Source organism: Oncorhynchus gorbuscha, unplaced genomic scaffold (assembly GCF_021184085.1).
Source record: "Oncorhynchus gorbuscha isolate QuinsamMale2020 ecotype Even-year unplaced genomic scaffold, OgorEven_v1.0 Un_scaffold_1024, whole genome shotgun sequence".
In the NCBI taxonomy this organism is placed as follows: Eukaryota; Metazoa; Chordata; class Actinopteri; order Salmoniformes; family Salmonidae; genus Oncorhynchus; species Oncorhynchus gorbuscha.
Window position 1 is genome coordinate 147,780 of NW_025745935.1, and position 21,020 is coordinate 168,799.

The 21,020-nt window shown below is 50.4% G+C and overlaps 2 protein-coding genes across 6 annotated transcripts in view; both read right to left on the bottom strand.

Annotated features, from left to right (window-relative positions):
- ical1 (islet cell autoantigen 1-like) overlaps positions 1 to 4,893 on the bottom strand; it is a 61,814-nt gene extending 56,921 nt beyond the window's left edge. For 3 of the 5 annotated variants that reach the window (XM_046336331.1, XM_046336332.1, XM_046336328.1), the window contains exon 1: positions 4,180 to 4,893. The gene's annotated coding sequence lies outside the window, so the exon portion shown is untranslated. Of the gene's footprint in view, positions 1 to 3,933; positions 4,134 to 4,179 lie in introns of those variants that run through there. The other 2 variants (XM_046336329.1, XM_046336330.1) reach the window with 2 other exon arrangements.
- Positions 4,894 to 8,702: 3,809 nt separating this feature from the next.
- LOC124021023 (ribosome biogenesis protein wdr12) overlaps positions 8,703 to 21,020 on the bottom strand; it is a 30,421-nt gene continuing 18,103 nt past the window's right edge. Inside the window, exons 10-13 of the mRNA XM_046336336.1 lie at positions 15,800 to 15,905; positions 12,089 to 12,221; positions 11,527 to 11,599; positions 8,703 to 8,815 (exon numbers count right to left, since the gene is read on the bottom strand). Of these exons, the coding sequence (XP_046192292.1) occupies positions 8,738 to 8,815; positions 11,527 to 11,599; positions 12,089 to 12,221; positions 15,800 to 15,905 (390 nt within the window). The 3' untranslated portion in view covers positions 8,703 to 8,737. The remainder of the gene's footprint in view (positions 8,816 to 11,526; positions 11,600 to 12,088; positions 12,222 to 15,799; positions 15,906 to 21,020) is intronic.

Genomic DNA, 21,020 nt, shown 5'->3' on the forward strand with positions numbered 1-21,020 from the left:
ACAGGGTGTTACGGTACAGAGTCAATGTGGAGGCTATATACATGGGGGTACCGGTACAGAGTCAATGTGGAGGCTATATACAGGGGGTGGAGGCTATATACAGGGGTTACGGTACAGAGTCAATGTGGAGGCTATATACAGGGTGTTACGGTACAGAGTCAATGTGGAGGCTATATACAGGGGGTACCGGTACAGAGTCAATGTGGAGGCTATATACAGGGGGTACCGGTACAGAGTCAATGTGGAGGCTATATACAGGGTGTTACGGTACAGAGTCAATGTGGAGTCTATATACAGAAGGTACCGGTACAGAGTCAATGTGGAGGCTATATACAGGGGGTACAGAGTCAATGTGGAGTCTATATACAGGGGGTACCGGTACAGAGTTAATGTGGAGGCTATATACAGGAGGTACCAGTACAGAGTCAATGTGGAGGCTATATACAGAAGGTACCGGTACAGAGTCAATGTGGAGGCTATATACAATGTGGAGGTGTTGTCGTGCCCTCTTCACAACTGTCTTGGTGTGTTTGGACCATGATAGTTCGTTGGTGATGTGGACACCAAGTAACTTGAAGCTCTGTCAGAAGAATAGCACCTTTAGGGACAGCTCTAACAACTATTTGATACTCCTCAGGAGTGGGCTGCTCCACTACAGCCACATTAATGGGGGCCTTTTCCTGTAGTCCACAATCAGCTCCTTTGTCTTGCTCACATTGAGAGTTTGTTGTCCTGGCAACACACTGCCATGCCTTTAACCTCCTCCCTATTGGCTGTCTCATTGTTTTGTCTGTGGTCAGGCCTACCTTCTCACATGCATCTGGTTTATCTCTGAATATTAGGAAATTTACATTTTTTGAGTTGAAAAGATGGGACTTAAACTCAGTATGTAATATCCCTGTAAAAGACGGGACTTAAACTCAGTATGTAATATCCCTGTAAAAGACGGGACTTAAACTCAGTATGTAATATCCCTGTAAAAGACGGGACTTCAACTCAGTATGTAATATCCCTGTAAAAGACGGGACTTAAACTCAGTATGTAATATCCCTGTTAAAGATGGGACTTAAACTCAGAATGTAATATCCCTGTAAAAGACGGGACTTCAACTCAGTATGTAATATCCCTGTAAAAGATGTGATCACATATTTTGGTATTAAAGTTAGCAAAGATCAGAAAGAAAGGGCCAACTAAAATGTCTCTCCTATTGTTGAGGAAACTAGAAAGAGATTTAACTCCTGGTTATTAAGAGATCTTTCTTCATCTGGATGTGAACTTTTATCAATCTGAAGGTCCAGATGAGTTTATACCTCCCCTGCCTTGGATGTTCCTCTGTCAGTAACTCAAATGGTTGATACTAAATTATTTAACTTCATATGGAGGAATAAACCTCATTATTTAAGAAAAGCGGAAATATGTAGCACCCAGGGTGAGGGAGGGTTGAATGCTCTTGATTTTAAAACCTCTAATATAATATTTCAGATGAAATGGACACAAAACTATTTAAGAAATAAGGATTGCATTTGGAATATAATCCCTAATGTAATATTCCAACCGATTTGTGGTCTAGAAGTCTTACTCAAATGCAACTTTGATGTGGGTAAAAACACTATCAAGCTTGCTAACTTTCATAAACAAGTACTTCTAACTTGGAACCTCATGTACAAACATAATTTCCCCCCACAGACATACAATCTGGAAGAATAAAGACATAAAATACAAAAACAAGTCTTTGTTTTTCAAGAACTGGTTTGGCAACAGCATTATCTGGGTTATACCATTATTGAATAATGATGGACAACTATATGATTATCGAATAATAATTATTGAATAATAACTATATGATTATGCAGACTTCATGAGAACACACAATGTTACATTCACTCCTGAGGAGTATCAAATAGTTGTTAGAGCCTAAAGGTGCTATTCTTCTGTTAGGAGAACATAACAATACTCCCAAGTGCAACTGTTGAGGATTTTATAGCCTCAATAGAGCTAGAAGGAATTTACATTTTATAAACTATAAATGTAATAACATGTATATATGAAAACCATGTCAAGATGTTACTATTCCCTCTGCTAGAATGTACTGAAATGCAGCCCTAGAACAAGTGGACTGGAATGCAGCCCTAGGACAACTGGACTGGAATGCAGCCCTAGGACAAGTGGACTGGAATGCAGCCCTAGGACAAGTGGACTGGAATGCAGCCCTAGGACAAGTGGACTGGAATGCAGCCCTAGGACAAGTGGACTGGAATGCAGCCCTAGGACAAGTGGACTGGAATGCAGCCCTAGGACAAGTGGACTGGAATGCAGCCCTAGGACAAGTGGACTGGAATGCAGCCCTAGGAACTGGAATGCAGCCCTAGGACAAGTGGACTGGGCAGCCCTAGGACAAGTGGACTGGAATGCAGCCCTAGGACAAGGACAAGCCCTGGACTGGGAACGCAGCCCTAGGACAAGTGGACTGGAACGCAGCCCTAGGACAAGTGGACTGGAACGCAGCCCTAGGACAAGTGGACTGGAACGCAGCCCTAGGACAAGTGGACTGGAACGCAGCCCTAGGACAAGTGGACTGGAACGCAGCCCTAGGACAAGTGGACTGGAACGCAGCCCTAGGACAAGTGGACTGGAATGCAGCCCTAGGACAAGTGAACTGGAATGCAGCCCTAGGACAAGTGAACTGGAATGCAGCCCTCGGACAAGTGGACTGGAATGCAGCCCTAGGACAAGTGGACTGGAATGCAGCCCTAGGACAAGTGGACTGGAATGCAGCCCTAGGACAAGTGGACTGGAACGCAGCCCTAGGACAAGTGGACTGGAACGCAGCCCTAGGACAAGTGGACTGGAATGCAGCCCTAGGACAATGCAGCCCTAGGACAAGTGGACTGGAATGCAGCCCTAGGACAAGTGGACTGGAATGCAGCCCTAGGACAAGTGGACTGGAATGCAGCCCTAGGACAAGTGGACTGGAATGCAGCCCTAGGACAAGTGGACTGGAATGCAGACAAGTGGACTGGAATGCAGCCCTAGGACAAGTGGACTGGAATGCAGCCCTAGGACAAGTGGACTGGAATGCAGCCCTAGGACAAGTGAACTGGAATGCAGCCCTCGGACAAGTGAACTGGAACAACGTTTAGTTGTTATCTGGTAAATATTGTATATCTAATAAGGTGAAAGAAGTGTCATACCAACTCATTCATAGAATCTACCCTGTAAAGACCTTTATTATACACAGATTTAAAATTGCTATTGATAACAAATGTGTATTTTGTGGTTGTGACCCAAAGACTCCCGAACATTTATTTTGGGACTGTTCTAATGATTTTGGAGCGAGTTAGAAGATTTTATTAAATAAATAAAATACTATTAATGTTCATTTTAAAGACTCGGATATGATTTATTTTGACCCAAATGATATCGACCCCCGGTGTAACTTTCATTTGTTTATTTTTATCCATGAAATGAGGTCGACAGGGGGGAACAAAACCCTCTTCACATTGTTAAAGATAGAATTTAAATATTATTTTGAAATTATCAGTAGTGTAAAAACAAAAAAGCAATACGTACCATAAAACTTTTGAGTATTATAAATGTATCTCGACATGTGATGTAAATTCACTAATTTAAAAAACCCACTCTTCCATGAGGTCAAGCAGTACATTAAGAACATTCTCCATTCTTCCAATAAGAAAGCTGTTCAAATCAATAGGTGTGTATGTTTTAAGGTCTTCGTATAATGTGTCATGTGTTGGACCCCCCTAGTATATGTCCTCATGGTCTGTATGCATCCTGGTGTTCCTGCACTAAGAACAGGGCTCGACCCGTCGTCGCCAGCAGGTTAACCATAATGAGGCAGCCAGCTGCTATTGTTCATGTATGTCGAGCCAGCTACCTGTAGCTGCCCAAGCGAGATCAATGCCGTTATCTCACCACAAACCTGCTGTTTTCTCAACCTTTGTGTTCAGGAAGAAAAATGTTGCTGGTTCCTGTTGCAACTCGTAAAAATGTTTGCGACGTTTTCCAGGACGCGCAGCTAATTTGCTCCTAACCTACATCAGTATAACCTGCTAGTTGTACCCAATGTAAAGTTAACTAGTCCAGATGACTTGGTCTGCGGATACGTTGCCTATATATAAACGCATTACGTCTTGCATCATCACAATGTTGTGTCTTTACCGTTGAACGAAGCTGTCAGGAAGTCATGTTGTCCAGCAGTGAGTTTCCAGGTCACGTTAGCAGCACCAACTGAACTGACGCACAGAAACAGGATATGCAACGTGTCTGTTCCCTCCGTCCTGTCGCTGCGGAGACGTCTCAACATCACAGGTCAAACCAGTTGGAGGGAAATTATATTTTAAAACGTCCCGAAGGACACTAACCCCAACCTCAAGGAGGTGCAGGAGAAATATGTTATGTTTGCAGGGCACCACAAAGCAAAACAGACATCTTCAAGAATTACAACCCGAATTAAAAGCTGCTGCAGGAAAATAGAACGATCTTAAATCTGAAAAACTGATGACTGGGTAGTTATTGTATTTAAAAAACTGGTATATCATGGATGTAGACAGACATTCTGATTAACAACGACAGTGGGAATTATAATGGCACAGTATGATCTATTAATCTGTCCCAAGAGAGGGCAGTATAGACACCTGCCACTGATGGTTCTCCACACAGTAGTTTAATCTGGAAATGATGTGGCTACATACATACACAGTATTACAATGGAGACGAGCTGCATCTTCAAAAACAGTATGTCACCTTGGCTATCTTATATCATGAAGAATAGCCTCCATCGACACAACTGTGTTCATAAATACACATATCTACATCAGGAAAGACTTTAATCAACAGGCAATACATCAGAGAAATAAACACAGGTGCCATGTCTGTCTCGTCTACGCTCCAGGGTCTGTCTCCAGGGTCCGTCTCGTCTACGCTCCAGGGTCTGTCTCCAGGGTCTACGCTCCAGGGTCTGTCAGGGTCTGTCTCTACGCTCCAGGTCGTCTCGTCTACGCTCCAGGGTCTGTCTCGTCTACGCTCCAGGGTCTGTCTCGTCTACGCTCCAGGGTCTGTCTCGTCTACGCTCCAGGGTCTGTCTCGTCTACGCTCCAGGGTCTGTCTCGTCTACGCTCCAGGGTCTGTCTCGTCTACGCTCCAGGGTCTGTCTCGTCTACGCTCCAGGGTCTGTCTCGTCTACGCTCCAGGGTCTGTCTCGTCTACGCTCCAGGGTCTGTCTCGTCTACGCTCCAGGGTCTGTCTCGTCTACGCTCCAGGGTCTGTCTCGTCTACGCTCCAGGGTCTGTCTCGTCTACGCTCCAGGGTCTGTCTCGTCTACGCTCCAGGGTCTGTCTCCAGTCTGTCTCGTCTACGCTCCAGGGTCTGTCTCGTCTACGCTCCAGGGTCTGTCTCGTCTACGCTCCAGGGTCTGTCTCGTCTACGCTCCAGGGTCTGTCTCGTCTACGCTCCAGGGTCTGTCTCGTCTACGCTCCAGGGTCTGTCTCGTCTACGCTCCAGGGTCTGTCTCGTCTACGCTCCAGGGTCTGTCTCGTCTACGCTCCAGGGTCTGTCTCGTCTACGCTCCAGGGTCTGTCTCGTCTACGCTCCAGGGTCTGTCTCGTCTACGCTCCAGGGTCTGTCTCGTCTGTCTCGACTACGCTCCAGGGTCTGTCTCGTCTACGCTCCAGGGTCTGTCTCGTCTACGCTCCAGGGTCTGTCTCGTCACGCTCCAGGGTCCGTCTCGTCTACGCTCCAGGGTCCGTCTCGTCTACGCTCCAGGGTCTGTCTCGTCTACGCTCCAGGGTCTGTCTCGTCTACGCTCCAGGGTCTGTCGTCAGCTCCAGGGTCTCGTCTACGCTCCAGGGTCTGTCCAGTCTGTCTCGACTACGCTCCAGGGGTCTCGTCTACGCTCCAGTCTGTCTCGTCTACGCTCCAGGGTCTGTCTGTCTCCAGTCTGTCTCGTCTACGCTCCAGGGTCTGTCGTCTACGCTCCAGCGTCTGTCTCGTCTACGCTCCAGCGTCTCCAGTCTGTCTCGTCTACGCTCCAGGGTCTGTCTCAGTCTGTCTCGCTCCACGCTCCAGGGTCTGTCTCCAGTCTGTCTCGTCTACGCTCCAGCGTCTGTCTCGTCTACGCTCCAGGGTCTGTCTCGTCTACGCTCCAGCGTCTGTCTCGTCTACGCTCCAGGGTCTGTCTCCAGTCTGTCTCGTCTACGCTCCAGGGTCTGTCTCCAGTCTGTCTCGACTACGCTCCAGGGTCTGTCTCCAGTCTGTCTCGACTACGCTCCAGGGTCTGTCTCCAGGGTCTGTCTCGTCTACGCTCCAGGGTCTGTCTCCAGTCTGTCTCGTCTACGCTCCCAGGGTCTGTCTCGTCTACGCTCCAGGGTCTGTCTCCAGTCTGTCTAGTCTACGCTCCAGGGTCTGTCTCGTCTACGCTCCAGGTCTGTCTCGTCTACGCTCCAGGGTCTGTCTCGTCTACGCTCCAGGGTCTGTCTCGTCTACGCTCCAGGGTCTGTCTCGTCTACGCTCCAGGGTCTGTCTCGTCTACGCTCCAGGGTCTGTCTCGTCTACGCTCCAGGGTCTGTCTCGTCTACGCTCCAGGGTCTGTCTCCAGTCTGTCTCGACTACGCTCCAGGGTCTGTCTCGTCTACGCTCCAGGGTCTGTCTCCAGTCTGTCTCGTCTACGCTCCAGGGTCTGTCTCGTCTACGCTCCAGGGTCTGTCTCGTCTACGCTCCAGGGTCTGTCTCGTCTACGCTCCAGGGTCTGTCTCGTCTACGCTCCAGGGTCTGTCTCCAGTCTGTCTACGCTCCAGGGTCTGTCTCGTCTACGCTCCAGGTCTGTCTCGTCTACGCTCCAGCGTCTGTCTCGTCTACGCTCCAGGGTCTGTCTCGTCTACGCTCCAGGGTCTGTCTCGTCTACGCTCCAGGGTCTGTCTCGTCTACGCTCCAGGGTCTGTCTCGTCTACGCTCCAGGGTCTGTCTCGTCTACGCTCCAGGGTCTGTCTCGTCTACGCTCCAGGGTCTGTCTCGTCTACGCTCCAGGGTCTGTCTCGTCTACGCTCCAGGGTCTGTCTCGTCTACGCTCCAGGGTCTGTCTCGTCTACGCTCCAGGGTCTGTCTCGTCTACGCTCCAGGGTCTGTCTCGTCTACGCTCCAGGGTCTGTCTCGTCTACGCTCCAGGGTCTGTCTCCAGTCTGTCTCTACGCTCCAGGGTCTGTCTCCAGTCTGTCTCGCTCCACGCTCCAGGGTCTGCTCCAGTCTGTCTCGTCTACGCTCCAGGGTCTGTCTCCAGTCTGTCTCGTCTACGCTCCAGGGTCTGTCTCAGTCTACGCTCCAGGGTCTGTCCAGGGTCTACGCTCCAGGGTCTGTCTCGTCTACGCTCCAGCGTCTGTCTCGTCTACGCTCCAGGGTCTGTCTCGTCTACGCTCCAGGGTCTGTCTACGCTCCAGTCTGTCTCGACTACGCTCCAGGGTCTGTCTCCAGTCTGTCTCGTCTACGCTCCAGGGTCTGTCGCTCCAGTCTGTCTCGTCTACGCTCCACGCTCCAGGGTCTGTCTCTGTCTCTCTACGCTCCGTCTCCAGGGTCTGTCTCCAGTCTGTCTCGACTACGCTCCAGGGTCTGTCTCCAGTCTGTCTCGACTACGCTCCAGGGTCTGTCTCCAGTCTGTCTCGTCTACGCTCCAGGGTCTGTCTCCAGTCTGTCTCGTCTACGCTCCAGCGTCTGTCTCGTCTACGCTCCAGGGTCTGTCTCGTCTACGCTCCAGCGTCTGTCTCGTCTACGCTCCAGGGTCTGTCTCCAGTCTGTCTCGTCTACGCTCCAGGGTCTGGTCTACGCTCCAGGGTCTGTCTCGTCTACGCTCCAGGGTCTGTCTCCAGTCTGTCTCGTCTACGCTCCAGGGTCTGTCTCCAGTCTGTCTCGTCTACGCTCCAGGGTCTGTCTACGCCAGTCTGTCTCGTCTACGCTCCAGCGTCTGTCTCGTCTACGCTCCAGGGTCTGTCTCGTCACGCTCCAGGGTCTGTCTCGTCTACGCTCCAGGGTCTGTCTCGTCTACGCTCCAGGTCTGTCTCGTCTACGCTCCAGGGTCTGTCTCGTCTACGCTCCAGGGTCTGTCTCGTCTACGCTCCAGGGTCTGTCTCGTCTACGCTCCAGGGTCTGTCTCGTCTACGCTCCAGGTCTGTCTCGTCTACGCTCCAGGGTCTGTCTCGTCTACGCTCCAGGGTCTGTCTCGTCTACGCTCCAGGGTCTGTCTCGTCTACGCTCCAGGGTCTGTCTCTGTCTACGCTCCAGGGTCTGTCTCGTCTACGCTCCAGGGTCTGTCAGTCTGTCTCGTCTACGCTCCAGGGTCTGTCTCGTCTACGCTCCAGGGTCTGTCTCAGTCTGTCTCGTCTACGCTCCAGGGTCTGTCTCGTCTACGCTCCAGGGTCTGTCTCCAGTCTGTCTCGACTACGCTCCAGGGTCTGTCTCGTCTACGCTCCAGGGTCTGTCTCCAGTCTGTCCGTCTCTACGCTCCACGTCTCCAGGGTCTGTCTCGTCTACGCTCCAGGGTCTGTCTCGTCTACGCTCCAGGGTCTGTCTCGTCTACGCTCCAGGGTCTGTCTCGTCTACGCTCCAGGGTCTGTCTCCAGTCTGTCTCGACTACGCTCCAGGGTCTGTCTCCAGTCTGTCTCGACTACGCTCCAGGGTCTGTCTCCAGTCTGTCTCGAATCACGCTCCAGGATCTGTCTCCTGTCTGTCTCGTCTACGCTCCAGCGTCTGTCTCGCAGGCTGTGTATCTGTATGTGTACAGCTTGTTGTCAGCTCCTCCACTCAACATCAACTGCAAGAGGAAGAGACAGAGGGAACACAAAACGTTGAACGGAATACAGGCTAGATGTGTGTTGTCTCTCCAGGTTAATCAGGCAGATGTGTGTTGTCTCTCCAGGTTAATACAGGCTAGATGTGTGTTGTTGTCTCTCCAGGTTAATACAGGCTAGATGTGTGTTGTCTCTCCAGGTTAATACAGGCTAGATGTGTGTTGTCTCTCCAGGTTAATACAGGCTAGATGTGTGTTGTTGTCTCTCCAGGTTAATACAGGCTAGATGTGTGTTGTTGTCTCTCCAGGTTAATACAGGCTAGATGTACGTTGTTGTCTCTCCAGGTTAATACAGGCTAGATGTGTGTTGTTGTCTCTCCAGGTTAATACAGGCTAGATGTGTGTTGTTGTCTCTCCAGGTTAATACAGGCTAGATTGTTGTCTCTCCAGGTTAATACAGGCTAGATGTGTGTTGTTGTCTCTCCAGGTTAATACAGGCTAGATGTGTGTTGTTGTCTCTCCAGGTTAATACAGGCTAGATGTGTGTTGTTGTCTCTCCAGGTTAATACAGGCTAGATGTGTGTTGTTGTCTCTCCAGGTTAATACAGGCTAGATGTGTGTTGTTGTCTCTCCAGGTTAATACAGGCTAGATGTGTGTTGTTGTCTCTCCAGGTTAATACAGGCTAGATGTGTGTTGTCTCTCCAGGTTAATACAGGCTAGATGTACGTTGTTGTCTCTCCAGGTTAATACAGGCTAGATGTACGTTGTTGTCTCTCCAGGTTAATACAGGCTAGATGTGTGTTGTTGTCTCTCCAGGTTAATACAGGCTAGATGTGTGTTGTTGTCTCTCCAGGTTAATACAGGCTAGATGTGTTGTTGTCTCTCCAGGTTAATACAGGCTAGATGTTGTTGTCTCTCCAGGTTAATACAGGCTAGATGTGTTGTTGTCTCTCCAGGTTAATACAGGCTAGATGTGTGTTGTCTCTCCAGGTTAATACAGGCTAGATGTGTGTTGTTGTCTCTCCAGGTTAATACAGGCTAGATGTGTGTTGTTGTCTCTCCAGGTTAATACAGGCTAGATGTGTGTTGTTGTCTCTCCAGGTTAATACAGGCTAGATGTACGTTGTTGTCTCTCCAGGTTAATACAGGCTAGATGTGTGTTGTTGTCTCTCCAGGTTAATACAGGCTAGATGTGTGCTGTTGTCTCTCCAGGTTAATACAGGCTAGATGTGTGTTGTTGTCTCTCCAGGTTAATACAGGCTAGATGTGTGTTGTCTCTCCAGGTTAATACAGGCTAGATGTACGTTGTTGTCTCTCCAGGTTAATACAGGCTAGATGTACGTTGTTGTCTCTCCAGGTTGTTAATACAGGCTAGATGTGTGTTGTTGTCTCTCCAGGTTGTTAATACAGGCTAGATGTGTGTTGTTGTCTCTCCAGGTTGTTAATACAGGCTAGATGTGTGTTGTTGTCTCTCCAGGTTGTTAATACAGGCTAGATGTGTGTTGTCTCTCCAGGTTGTTAATACAGGCTAGATGTGTGTTGTCTCTCCAGGTTGTTAATACAGGCTAGATGTGTGTTGTCTCTCCAGGTTGTTAATACAGGCTAGATGTGTTGTTGTCTCTCCAGGTTGTTAATACAGGCTAGATGTGTGTTGTTGTCTCTCCAGGTTGTTAATACAGGCTAGATGTGTGTTGTCTCTCCAGGTTGTTAATACAGGCTAGATGTGTGTTGTCTCTCCAGGTTAATACAGGCTAGATGTGTGTTGTTGTCTCTCCAGGTTAATACAGGCTAGATGTGTGTTGTTGTCTCTCCAGGTTAATACAGGTTAGATGTGTGTTGTTGTCTCTCCAGGTGGTTAATACAGGCTAGATGTGTGTTGTTGTCTCTCCAGGTTGTTAATACAGGCTAGATGTGTGTTGTCTCTCCAGGTTGTTAATACAGGCTAGATGTGTGTTGTCTCTCCAGGTTGTTAATACAGGCTAGATGTGTGTTGTCTCTCCAGGTTAATACAGGTTAGATGTGTGTTGTCTCTCCAGGTTAATACAGGCTAGATGTGTGTTGTTGTCTCTCCAGGTTAATACAGGCTAGATGTGCGTTGTTGTCTCTCCAGGTTAATACAGTCTAGATGTGTGTTGTCTCTCCAGGTTAATACAGGCTAGATGTGTGTTGTCTCTCCAGGTTAATACAGGCTAGATGTGTGTTGTCTCTCCAGGTTGTTAATACAGGCTAGATGTGTGTTGTCTCTCCAGGTTGTTAATACAGGCTAGATGTGTGTTGTCTCTCCAGGTTGTTAATACAGGCTAGATGTGTGTTGTCTCTCCAGGTTAATACAGGCTAGATGTGTGTTGTCTCTCCAGGTTAATACAGGCTAGATGTGTGTTGTCTCTCCAGGTTAATACAGGCTAGATGTGTGTTGTCTCTCCAGGTTAATACAGGCTAGATGTGTGTTGTCTCTCCAGGTTAATACAGGCTAGATGTGTGTTGTCTCTCCAGGTTAATACAGGCTAGATGTGTGTTGTCTCTCCAGGTTAATACAGGTTAGATGTGTGTTGTCTCTCCAGGTTAATACAGGCTAGATGTGTGTTGTCTCTCCAGGTTAATACAGGCTAGATGCGTGTTGTCTCTCCAGGTTAATACAGGCTAGATGTGTGTTGTCTCTCCAGGTTAATACAGGTTAGATGTGTGCTGTTGTCTCTCCAGGTTAATACAGGCTAGATGTGTGCTGGTGTCTCACCCTGCTGTCAGTCCAGTCCACACAGAGCACCTTGTCTTCATGGGCAGACACATCATACAAAGGGGTCTTGCAGCTGGAATACAAAACATACTAGATTTGTAACACTAGATCCACCACCCCCAGCCTCTAACCCCCAGCCTCTAACCCCCACCCCAGCCTCACCCCCCTCTAACCCCCACCACCCCCCAGCCTCTAACCCCCACCACCCCCCCAGCCTCTAGCCCCCACCACCCCCAGCCTCTAGCCCCCACCACCCCCAGCCTCTAACCCCCACCACCCCCCAGCCTCTAACCCCCACCACCCCCAGCCTCTAACCCCCACCACCCCCAGCCTCTAACCCCCACCACCCCCAGCCTCTAACCCCTACCACCCCCAGCCTCTAACCCCTACCACCCCCAGCCTCTAACCCCTACCACCCCCAGCCTCTAACCCCTACCACCCCCAGCCTCTAACCCCTACCACCCCCAGCCTCTAACCCCTACCACCCCCAGCCTCTAACCCCTACCACCCCCAGCCTCTAACCCCTACCACCCCCAGCCTCTAACCCCTACAGCATACAGACCTCCTGGTGTCCCAGAGTTTGACCAGGTTGTCGAGGGAACCAGACACCAGTTGGTGCTCATGGGAAGGAGCCCACTTCACCGCTGTGACCCAGCCGCTGTGAGAGGTAAGAGACAGCAACACCAACGACCCGTCTACACAAACACAAACAGATTAATTCACACCTTATGGAACAGCGGGGACTGTGAAGAGAAACACACACACGATAACACACGCACACACACACACACTACACACTACACACACGCACACTACACACATACACTACACACATACACATGGGTGTTGTATGATGAATTGCTAAGTCCCTCTTTGCCATGCAAATTAACTGAATCCCCAAAACCCTTGTGGTCAATCAGGTGGACAAACAAAAACCCACAAATTCTGACAAACTCCAAGCATTGATTATGCAAGAATGGGCTGCCATCAATCAGGATGTGGCCCAGAAGTTAATTAACATCATGCCAGGGGGGATTGAATGGGCTGCCATCAGTCAGGATGTGGCCCAGAAGTTAATTAACATCATGCCAGGGGGGATTGAATGGGCTGCCATCAGTCAGGATGTGGCCCAGAAGTTAATTAACATCATGCCAGGGGGGATTGAATGGGCTGCCATCAGTCAGGATGTGGCCCAGAAGTTAATTAACATCATGCCAGGGGGGATTGAATGGGCTGCCATCAGTCAGGATGTGGCCCAGAAGTTAATTAACATCATGCCATCAGTCAGGATGTGTCCCAGAAGTTAATTGACAGCATGCCATCAGTCAGGATGTGGCCCAGAAGTTAATTGACAGCATGCCATCAGTCAGGATGTGGCCCAGAAGTTAATTGACAGCATGCCAGGGGGAATTGAATGGGCTGCCATCAGTCAGGATGTGGCCCAGAAGTTAATTGACAGCATGCCAGGGGGGATTGAATGGGCTGCCATCAGTCAGGATGTGGCCCAGAAGTTAATTGACAGCATGCCAGGGGGGATTGAATGGGCTGCCATCAGTCAGGATGTGGCCCAGAAGTTAATTAACATCATGCCAGGGGGGATTGAATGGGCTGCCATCAGTCAGGATGTGGCCCAGAAGTTAATTAACATCATGCCAGGGGGGATTGAATGGGCTGCCATCAGTCAGGATGTGGCCCAGAAGTTAATTAACATCATGCCAGGGGGGATTGAATGGGCTGCCATCAGTCAGGATGTGGCCCAGAAGTTAATTAACATCATGCCAGGGGGGATTGAATGGGCTGCCATCAGTCAGGATGTGGCCCAGAAGTTAATTAACATCATGCCAGGGGGGATTGAATGGGCTGCCATCAGTCAGGATGTGGCCCAGAAGTTAATTAACATCATGCCATCAGTCAGGATGTGTCCCAGAAGTTAATTGACAGCATGCCATCAGTCAGGATGTGGCCCAGAAGTTAATTGACAGCATGCCATCAGTCAGGATGTGGCCCAGAAGTTAATTGACAGCATGCCATCAGTCAGGATGTGGCCCAGAAGTTAATTGACAGCATGCCATCAGTCAGGATGTGGCCCAGAAGTTAATTGACAGCATGCCAGGGGGAATTGAATGGGCTGCCATCAGTCAGGATGTGGCCCAGAAGTTAATTAACATCATGCCAGGGGGGATTGAATGGGCTGCCATCAGTCAGGATGTGGCCCAGAAGTTAATTGACAGCATGCCATCAGTCAGGATGTGGCCCAGAAGTTAATTGACAGTATGCCATCAGTCAGGATGTGGCCCAGAAGTTAATTGACAGCATGCCATCAGTCAGGATGTGTCCCAGAAGTTAATTGACAGCATGCCATCAGTCAGGATGTGGCCCAGAATTAATTGACAGCATGCCATCAGTCAGGATGTGGCCCAGAAGTTAATTGACAGCATGCCATCAGTCAGGATGTGGCCCAGAAGTTAATTGACAGCATGCCATCAGTCAGGATGTGGCCCAGAAGTTAATTGGCAGCATGCCATCAGTCAGGATGTGGCCCAGAAGTTAATTGACAGCATGCCATCAGTCAGGATGTGGCCCAGAAGTTAATTGACAGCATGCCATCAGTCAGGATGTGGCCCAGAAGTTAATTGACAGCATGCCATCAGTCAGGATGTGGCCCAGAAGTTAATTGTCAGCATGCCATCAGTCAGGATGTGTCCCAGAAGTTAATTGTCAGCATGCCATCAGTCAGGATGTGGCCCAGAAGTTAATTGACAGTATGCCATCAGTCAGGATGTGGCCCAGAAGTTAATTGTCAGCATGCCATCAGTCAGGATGTGGCCCAGAAGTTAATTGTCAGCATGCCAGGGCGGATTGCAGAGGTCTTGAAAAAGAAGGGTCAACACTGCAAATATTGACTCTTTGCATCAACTTCATGTAATTGTCAATAAAAGCCTTCGACACTTATGAAATGCTTGTAATTATACTTCAGTATTCCATTCTAACATCTGACAAAAATATCTAGACACTGAGGCAGCAAACTTTGTGAAAATTAATATTTGTCATTCTCAAAACTTTTGGCCACAACTGTATTGTAGATATGTGGTAATAGAGTAGTGGTCTGAGGGAACACACTTAATGTATTGTAGAGTAGTGGTCTGAGGGAACACACTTAATGTATTGTAGATATGTGGTAATAGAGTAGTGGTCTGAGGGAACACACTTAATGTATTGTAGAGTAGTGGTCTGAGGGAACACACTTAATGTATTGTAGATATGTGGTAGTAGAGTAGTGGTCTGAGGGAACACACTTAATGTATTGTAGAGTAGTGGTCTGAGGGAACACACTTAATGTATTGTAGAGTAGTGGTCTGAGGGAACACACTTAATGTATTGTAGAGTAGTGGTCTGAGGGAACACACTTAATGTATTGTGAAAAGTGTTTTGAAATGTAATGTCAAGTAATATTTTAAAATGTATAAACTGCCTTAATGTTTCTGGACCCCAGGAAGAGTAGCTGCTGCAGGAACTAATGAGGATCCATAATAAACCCCAGGAAGAGTAGCTGCTGCCTTGGCATGAACTAATGAACTAATGGGATCCATAATAAACCCCAGGAAGAGTAGCTGCTGCCTTGGCATGAACTAATGGGGATCCATAATAAACCCCAGGAAGAGTAGCTGCTGCCTTGGCAGGAACTAATGGGGATCCATAATAAACCCCAGGAAGAGTAGCTGCTGCCTTGGCAGGAACTAATGGGGATCCATAATAAACCCCAGGAAGAGTAGCTGCTGCCTTGGTAGGAACTAATGGGGATCCATAATAAACCCAGGAAGAGTAGCTGTTGCCTTGGCAGGAACTAATGGGGATCCATAATAAACCCCAGGAAGAGTAGCTGCTGCCTTGACAGGAACTAATGGGGATCCATAATAAACCCCAGGAAGAGTAGCTGCTGCCTTGGCATGAACTAATGGGGATCCATAATAAACCCCAGGAAGAGTAGCTGCTGCCTTGGCAGGAACTAATGGGGATCCATAATAAACCCCAGGAAGAGTAGCTGCTGCCTTGGCATGAACTAATGGGGATCCATAATAAACCCCAGGAAGAGTAGCTGCTGCCTTGGCAGGAACTAATGGGGATCCATAATAAACCCCAGGAAGAGTAGCTGATGCCTTGGCAGGAAGTAATGGGGATCCATAATAAATACAAATACACTCACATAGAGATGTTGTAATGTACATTGGGAAGTGCACAGAGATATTTAAATGAAGTTAGATTTAGTTGTGACCTTTAGAGCGAGGGTCCCACAGCCTGACGTGTCTGTCAGTGCTGCCAGAGGCCAGGCGACGACACAGTGGAGAGTAGGAGATGTGGTTAAACACCTTACTGCCAGTCTATAGATACGAAGAGAAGATTAACCAATCAGTCATCAACTAAGAGGTTGTGAGGGGTGTGGTCTAGGGTTAGAGTCTCTCACCAGTGTGGTCTGGGGTTAGAGTCTCTCACCAGTGTGGTCTGGGGTTAGAGTCTCTCACCAGTGTGGTCTGGGGTTAGAGTCTCTCACCAGTGTGGTCTGGGGTTAGAGTCTCTCACCAGTGTGGTCTGGGGTTAGAGTCTCTCACCAGTGTGGTCTGGGGTTAGAGTCTCTCACCAGTGTGGTCTGGGGTTAGAGTCTCTCACCAGTGTGGTCTGGGGTTAGAGTCTCTCACCAGTGTGGTCTGGGGTTAGAGTCTCTCACCAGTGTGGTCTGGGGTTAGAGTCTCTCACCAGTGTGGTCTGGGGTTAGAGTCTCTCACCAGTGTGGTCTGGGGTTAGAGTCTCTCACCAGTGTGGTCTGGGGTTAGAGTCTCTCACCAGTGTGGTCTGGGGTTAGAGTCTCTCACCAGTGTGGTCTGGGGTTAGAGTCTCTCACCAGTGTGGTCTGGGGTTGGTCTCTCACCAGTGTGGGGTTAGAGTCTCTCACCAGTGTGGTCTGGGGTTAGAGTCTCTCACCAGTGTGGTCTGGGGTTAGAGTCTCTCACCAGTGTGGTCTGGGGTTAGAGTCTCTCACCAGTGTGGTCTGGGGTTAGAGTCTCTCACCAGTGTGGTCTGGGGTTAGAGTCTCTCACCAGTGTGGTCTGGGGTTAGAGTCTCTCACCAGTCTCTCACCAGTGTGGTCTGGGGTTAGAGTCTCTCACCAGTGTGGTCTGTGGTCTGTGGGTCTGGGGAGAGTCTCTCACCAGTGTGGTCTGGGGTTAGAGTCTCTCACCAGTGTGGTCTGGGGTTAGAGTCTCTCACCAGTGTGGTCTGGGGTTAGAGTCTCTCACCAGTGTGGTCTGGGGTTAGAGTCTCTCACCAGTGTGGTCTGGGGTTAGAGTCTCTCACCAGTGTGGTCTGGGGTTAGAGTCTCTCACCAGTGTGGTCTGGGGTTAGAGTCTCTCACCAGTGTGGTCTGGGGTTAGAGTCTCAGTGTGGTCACCAGTGTGGTCTGGGGTTAGAGTCTCTCACCAGTGTGGTCTGGGGTTAGAGTCTCTCACCAGTGTGGTCTGGGGTTAGAGTCTCTCACCAGTGTGGTCACCAGTGTGGTCTGGGGTTAGAGTCTCTCAGAGTCTCTCACCAGTGTGGTCTGGGGTAGAGTCTCACCAGTGTGGTCTAGGGTGAGTCTCTCACCAGTGTGGTCTAGGGTGAGTCTCTCACCAGTGTGGTCTAGGGTGAGTCTCCCACCAGTGTGGTCTAGGGTGAGTCTCTCACCAGTGTGGTCTAGGGTGAGTCTCTCACCAGTGTGGTCTAGGGTGAGTCTCTCACCAGTGTGGTCTGGGGTTAGAGTCTCTCACCAGTGTGGTCTGGGGTTAGAGTCTCTCACCAGTGTGGTCTGGGGTTAGAGTCTCTCACCAGTGTGGTCTGGGGTTAGAGTCTCTCACCAGTGTGGTCTGGGGTTAGAGTCTCTCACCAGTGTGGTCTGAGTCTCTCACCAGTGTGGTCTTAGAGTCTCTCACCCAGTGTGAGTCTCTCACCAGTGTGGTCTAGGGTGAGTCTCACCAGTGTGGGGGTCTAGTGTGGTCTGGGGTGAGTCTCTCACCAGTGTGGTCTAGGGTGAGTCTCTCACCAGTGTGGTCTGGGGTTAGAGTCTCTCACCAGTGTGGTCTGAGTCTCTCACCAGTGTGGTCTAGAGTCTCTCACCAGTGTGGTCTCACCAGTGTGGTTAGAGTCTCTCACCAGTGTGGTCTGGGGTTAGAGTCTCTCACCAGTGTGGTCTGGGGTTAGAGTCTCTCACCAGTGTGGTCTGGGGTTAGAGTCTCTCACCAGTGTGGTCTGGGGTTAGAGTCTCTCACCAGTGTGGTCTGGGGTTAGAGTCTCTCACCAGTGTGGTCTGGGGTTAGAGTCTCTCACCAGTGTGGTCTGGGGTTAGAGTCTCTCACCAGTGTGGTCTGGGGTTAGAGTCTCTCACCAGTGTGGTCTGGGGTTAGAGTCTCTCACCAGTGTGGTCTGGGGTTAGAGTCTCTCACCAGTGTGGTCTGGGGTTAGAGTCTCTCACCAGTGTGGTCTGGGGTTAGAGTCTCTCACCAGTGTGGTCTGGGGTTAGAGTCTCTCACCAGTGTGGTCTGGGGTTAGAGTCTCTCACCAGTGTGGTCTGGGGTTAGAGTCTCTCACCAGTGTGGTCTGGGGTTAGAGTCTCTCACCAGTGTGGTCTAGGGAGAGTCTCTCACCAGTGTGGTCTAGGGTGAGTCTCTCACCAGTGTGGTCTAGGGTGAGTCTCTCACCAGTGTGGTCTAGGGTGAGTCTCTCACCAGTGTGGTCTAGGGTGAGTCTCTCACCAGTGTGGTCTGGGGTGAGTCTCTCACCAGTGTGGTCTGGGGTTAGAGTCTCTCACCAGTGTGGTCTGGGGTTAGAGTCTCTCACCAGTGTGGTCTGGGGTTAGAGTCTCTCACCAGTGTGGTCTGGGGTTAGAGTCTCTCACCAGTGTGGTCTGGGGTTAGAGTCTCTCACCAGTGTGGTCTGGGGTTAGAGTCTCTCACCAGTGTGGTCTGGGGTTAGAGTCTCTCACCAGTGTGGTCTGGGGTTAGAGTCTCTCACCAGTGTGGTCTGGGGTTAGAGTCTCTCACCAGTGTGGTCTGGGGTTAGAGTCTCTCACCAGTGTGGTCTGGGGTTAGAGTCTCTCACCAGTGTGGTCTGGGGTTAGAGTCTCTCACCAGTGTGGTCTGGGGTTAGAGTCTCTCACCAGTGTGGTCTGGGGTTAGAGTCTCTCACCAGTGTGGTCTGGGGTTAGAGTCTCTCACCAGTGTGGTCTCTCACCAGGGGGGTCTTAGAGTCTCTCACCAGTGTGGTCTGTGTGGTCTAGAGTCTCTCACCAGTGTGGTGTGAGTCTCACCAGTGTGGTCTGGGGTGAGTCTCTCACCAGTGTGGTCTGGGGTTAGAGTCTCTCACCAGTGTGGTCTGGGGTTAGAGTCTCTCACCAGTGTGGTCTGGGGTTAGAGTCTCTCACCAGTGTGGTCTGGGGTTAGAGTCTCTCACCAGTGTGGTCTGGGGTTAGAGTCTCTCACCAGTGTGGTCTGGGGTGGTCTCTCACCAGTGTGGTCTGGGGTTGAGTCTCTCACCAGTGTGGTCTGGGGTTAGAGTCTCTCACCAGTGTGGTCTGGGGTTAGAGTCTCTCACCAGTGTGGTCTGGGGTTAGAGTCTCTCACCAGTGTGGTCTGGGGTTAGAGTCTCTCACCAGTGTGGTCTGGGGTTAGAGTCTCTCACCAGTGTGGTCTGGGGTTAGAGTCTCTCACCAGTGTGGTCTGGGGTTAGAGTCTCTCACCAGTGTGGTCTGGGGTTAGAGTCTCTCACCAGTGTGGTCTGGGGTTAGAGTCTCTCACCAGTGTGGTCTGGGGTTAGAGTCTCTCACCAGTGTGGTCTGGGGTTAGAGTCTCTCACCAGTGTGGTCTGGGGTTAGAGTCTCTCACCAGTGTGGTCTGGGGTTAGAGTCTCTCACCAGTGTGGTCTGGGGTTAGAGTCTCTCACCAGTGTGGTCTGGGGTTAGAGTCTCTCACCAGTGTGGTCTGGGGTTAGAGTCTCTCACCAGTGTGGTCTGGGGTTAGAGTCTCTCACCAGTGTGGTCTGGGGTTAGAGTCTCTCACCAGTGTGGTCTGGGGTTAGAGTCTCTCACCAGTGTGGTCTGGGGTTAGAGTCTCTCACCAGTGTGGTCTGGGGTTAGAGTCTCTCACCAGTGTGGTCTGGGGTTAGAGTCTCTCACCAGTGTGGTCTAGGGTGAGTCTCTCACCAGTGTGGTCTAGGGTGAGTCTCTCACCAGTGTGGTCTAGGGTGAGTCTCTCACCAGTGTGGTCTAGGGTGAGTCTCTCACCAGTGTGGTCTAGGGTGAGTCTCTCACCAGTGTGGTCTAGGGTGAGTCTCTCACCAGTGTGGTCTGGGGTTAGAGTCTCTCACCAGTGTGGTCTGGGGTTAGAGTCTCTCACCAGTGTGGTCTGGGGTTAGAGTCTCTCACCAGTGTGGTCTGGGGTTAGAGTCTCTCACCAGTGTGGTCTGGGGTTAGAGTCTCTCACCAGTGTGGTCTGGGGTTAGAGTCTCTCACCAGTGTGGTCTGGGGTTAGAGTCTCTCACCAGTGTGGTCTGGGGTTAGAGTCTCTCACCAGTGTGGTCTGGGGTTAGAGTCTCTCACCAGTGTGGTCTGGGGTTAGAGTCTCTCACCAGTGTGGTCTGGGGTTAGAGTCTCTCACCAGTGTGGTCTGGGGTTAGAGTCTCTCACCAGTGTGGTCTGGGGTTGAGTCTCTCACCAGTGTGGTCTGGGGTGAGTCTCTCACCAGTGTGGTCTGGGGTGAGTCTCTCACCAGTGTGGTCTGGGGTGAGTCTCTCACCAGTGTGGTCTAGGGTGAGTCTCTCACCAGTGTGGTCTAGGGTGAGTCTCTCACCAGTGTGGTCTAGGGTGAGTCTCTCACCAGTGTGGTCTGGGGTGAGTCTCTCACCAGTGTGGTCTAGGGTGAGTCTCTCACCAGTGTGGTCTAGGGTGAGTCTCTCACCAGTGTGGTCTAGGGTGAGTCTCTCACCAGTGTGGTCTAGGGTGAGTCTCTCACCAGTGTGGTCTAGGGTGAGTCTCTCACCAGTGTGGTCTAGGGTGAGTCTCTCACCAGTGTGGTCTAGGTGAGTCTCTCACCAGTGTGGTCTAGGGTGAGTCTCTCACCAGTGTGGTCTAGGGTGAGTCTCACCAGTGTGGTCTAGGGTGAGTCTCTCACCAGTGTGGTCTGGGGTGAGTCTCTCACCAGTGTGGTCTGGGGTGAGTCTCTCACCAGTGTGGTGGTCTCACCAGTGTGGTAGGGTGAGTCTCTCACCAGTGTGGTCTAGGGTGAGTCTCTCACCAGTGTGGTCTAGGGTGAGTCTCTCACCAGTGTGGTCTAGGGTGAGTCTCTCACCAGTGTGGTCTAGTGTGGTCTAGGGTGAGTCTCTCACCAGTGTGGTCTAGGGTGAGTCTCTCACCAGTGTGGTCTAGGGTGAGTCTCTCACCAGTGTGGTCTAGGGTGAGTCTCTCACCAGTGTGG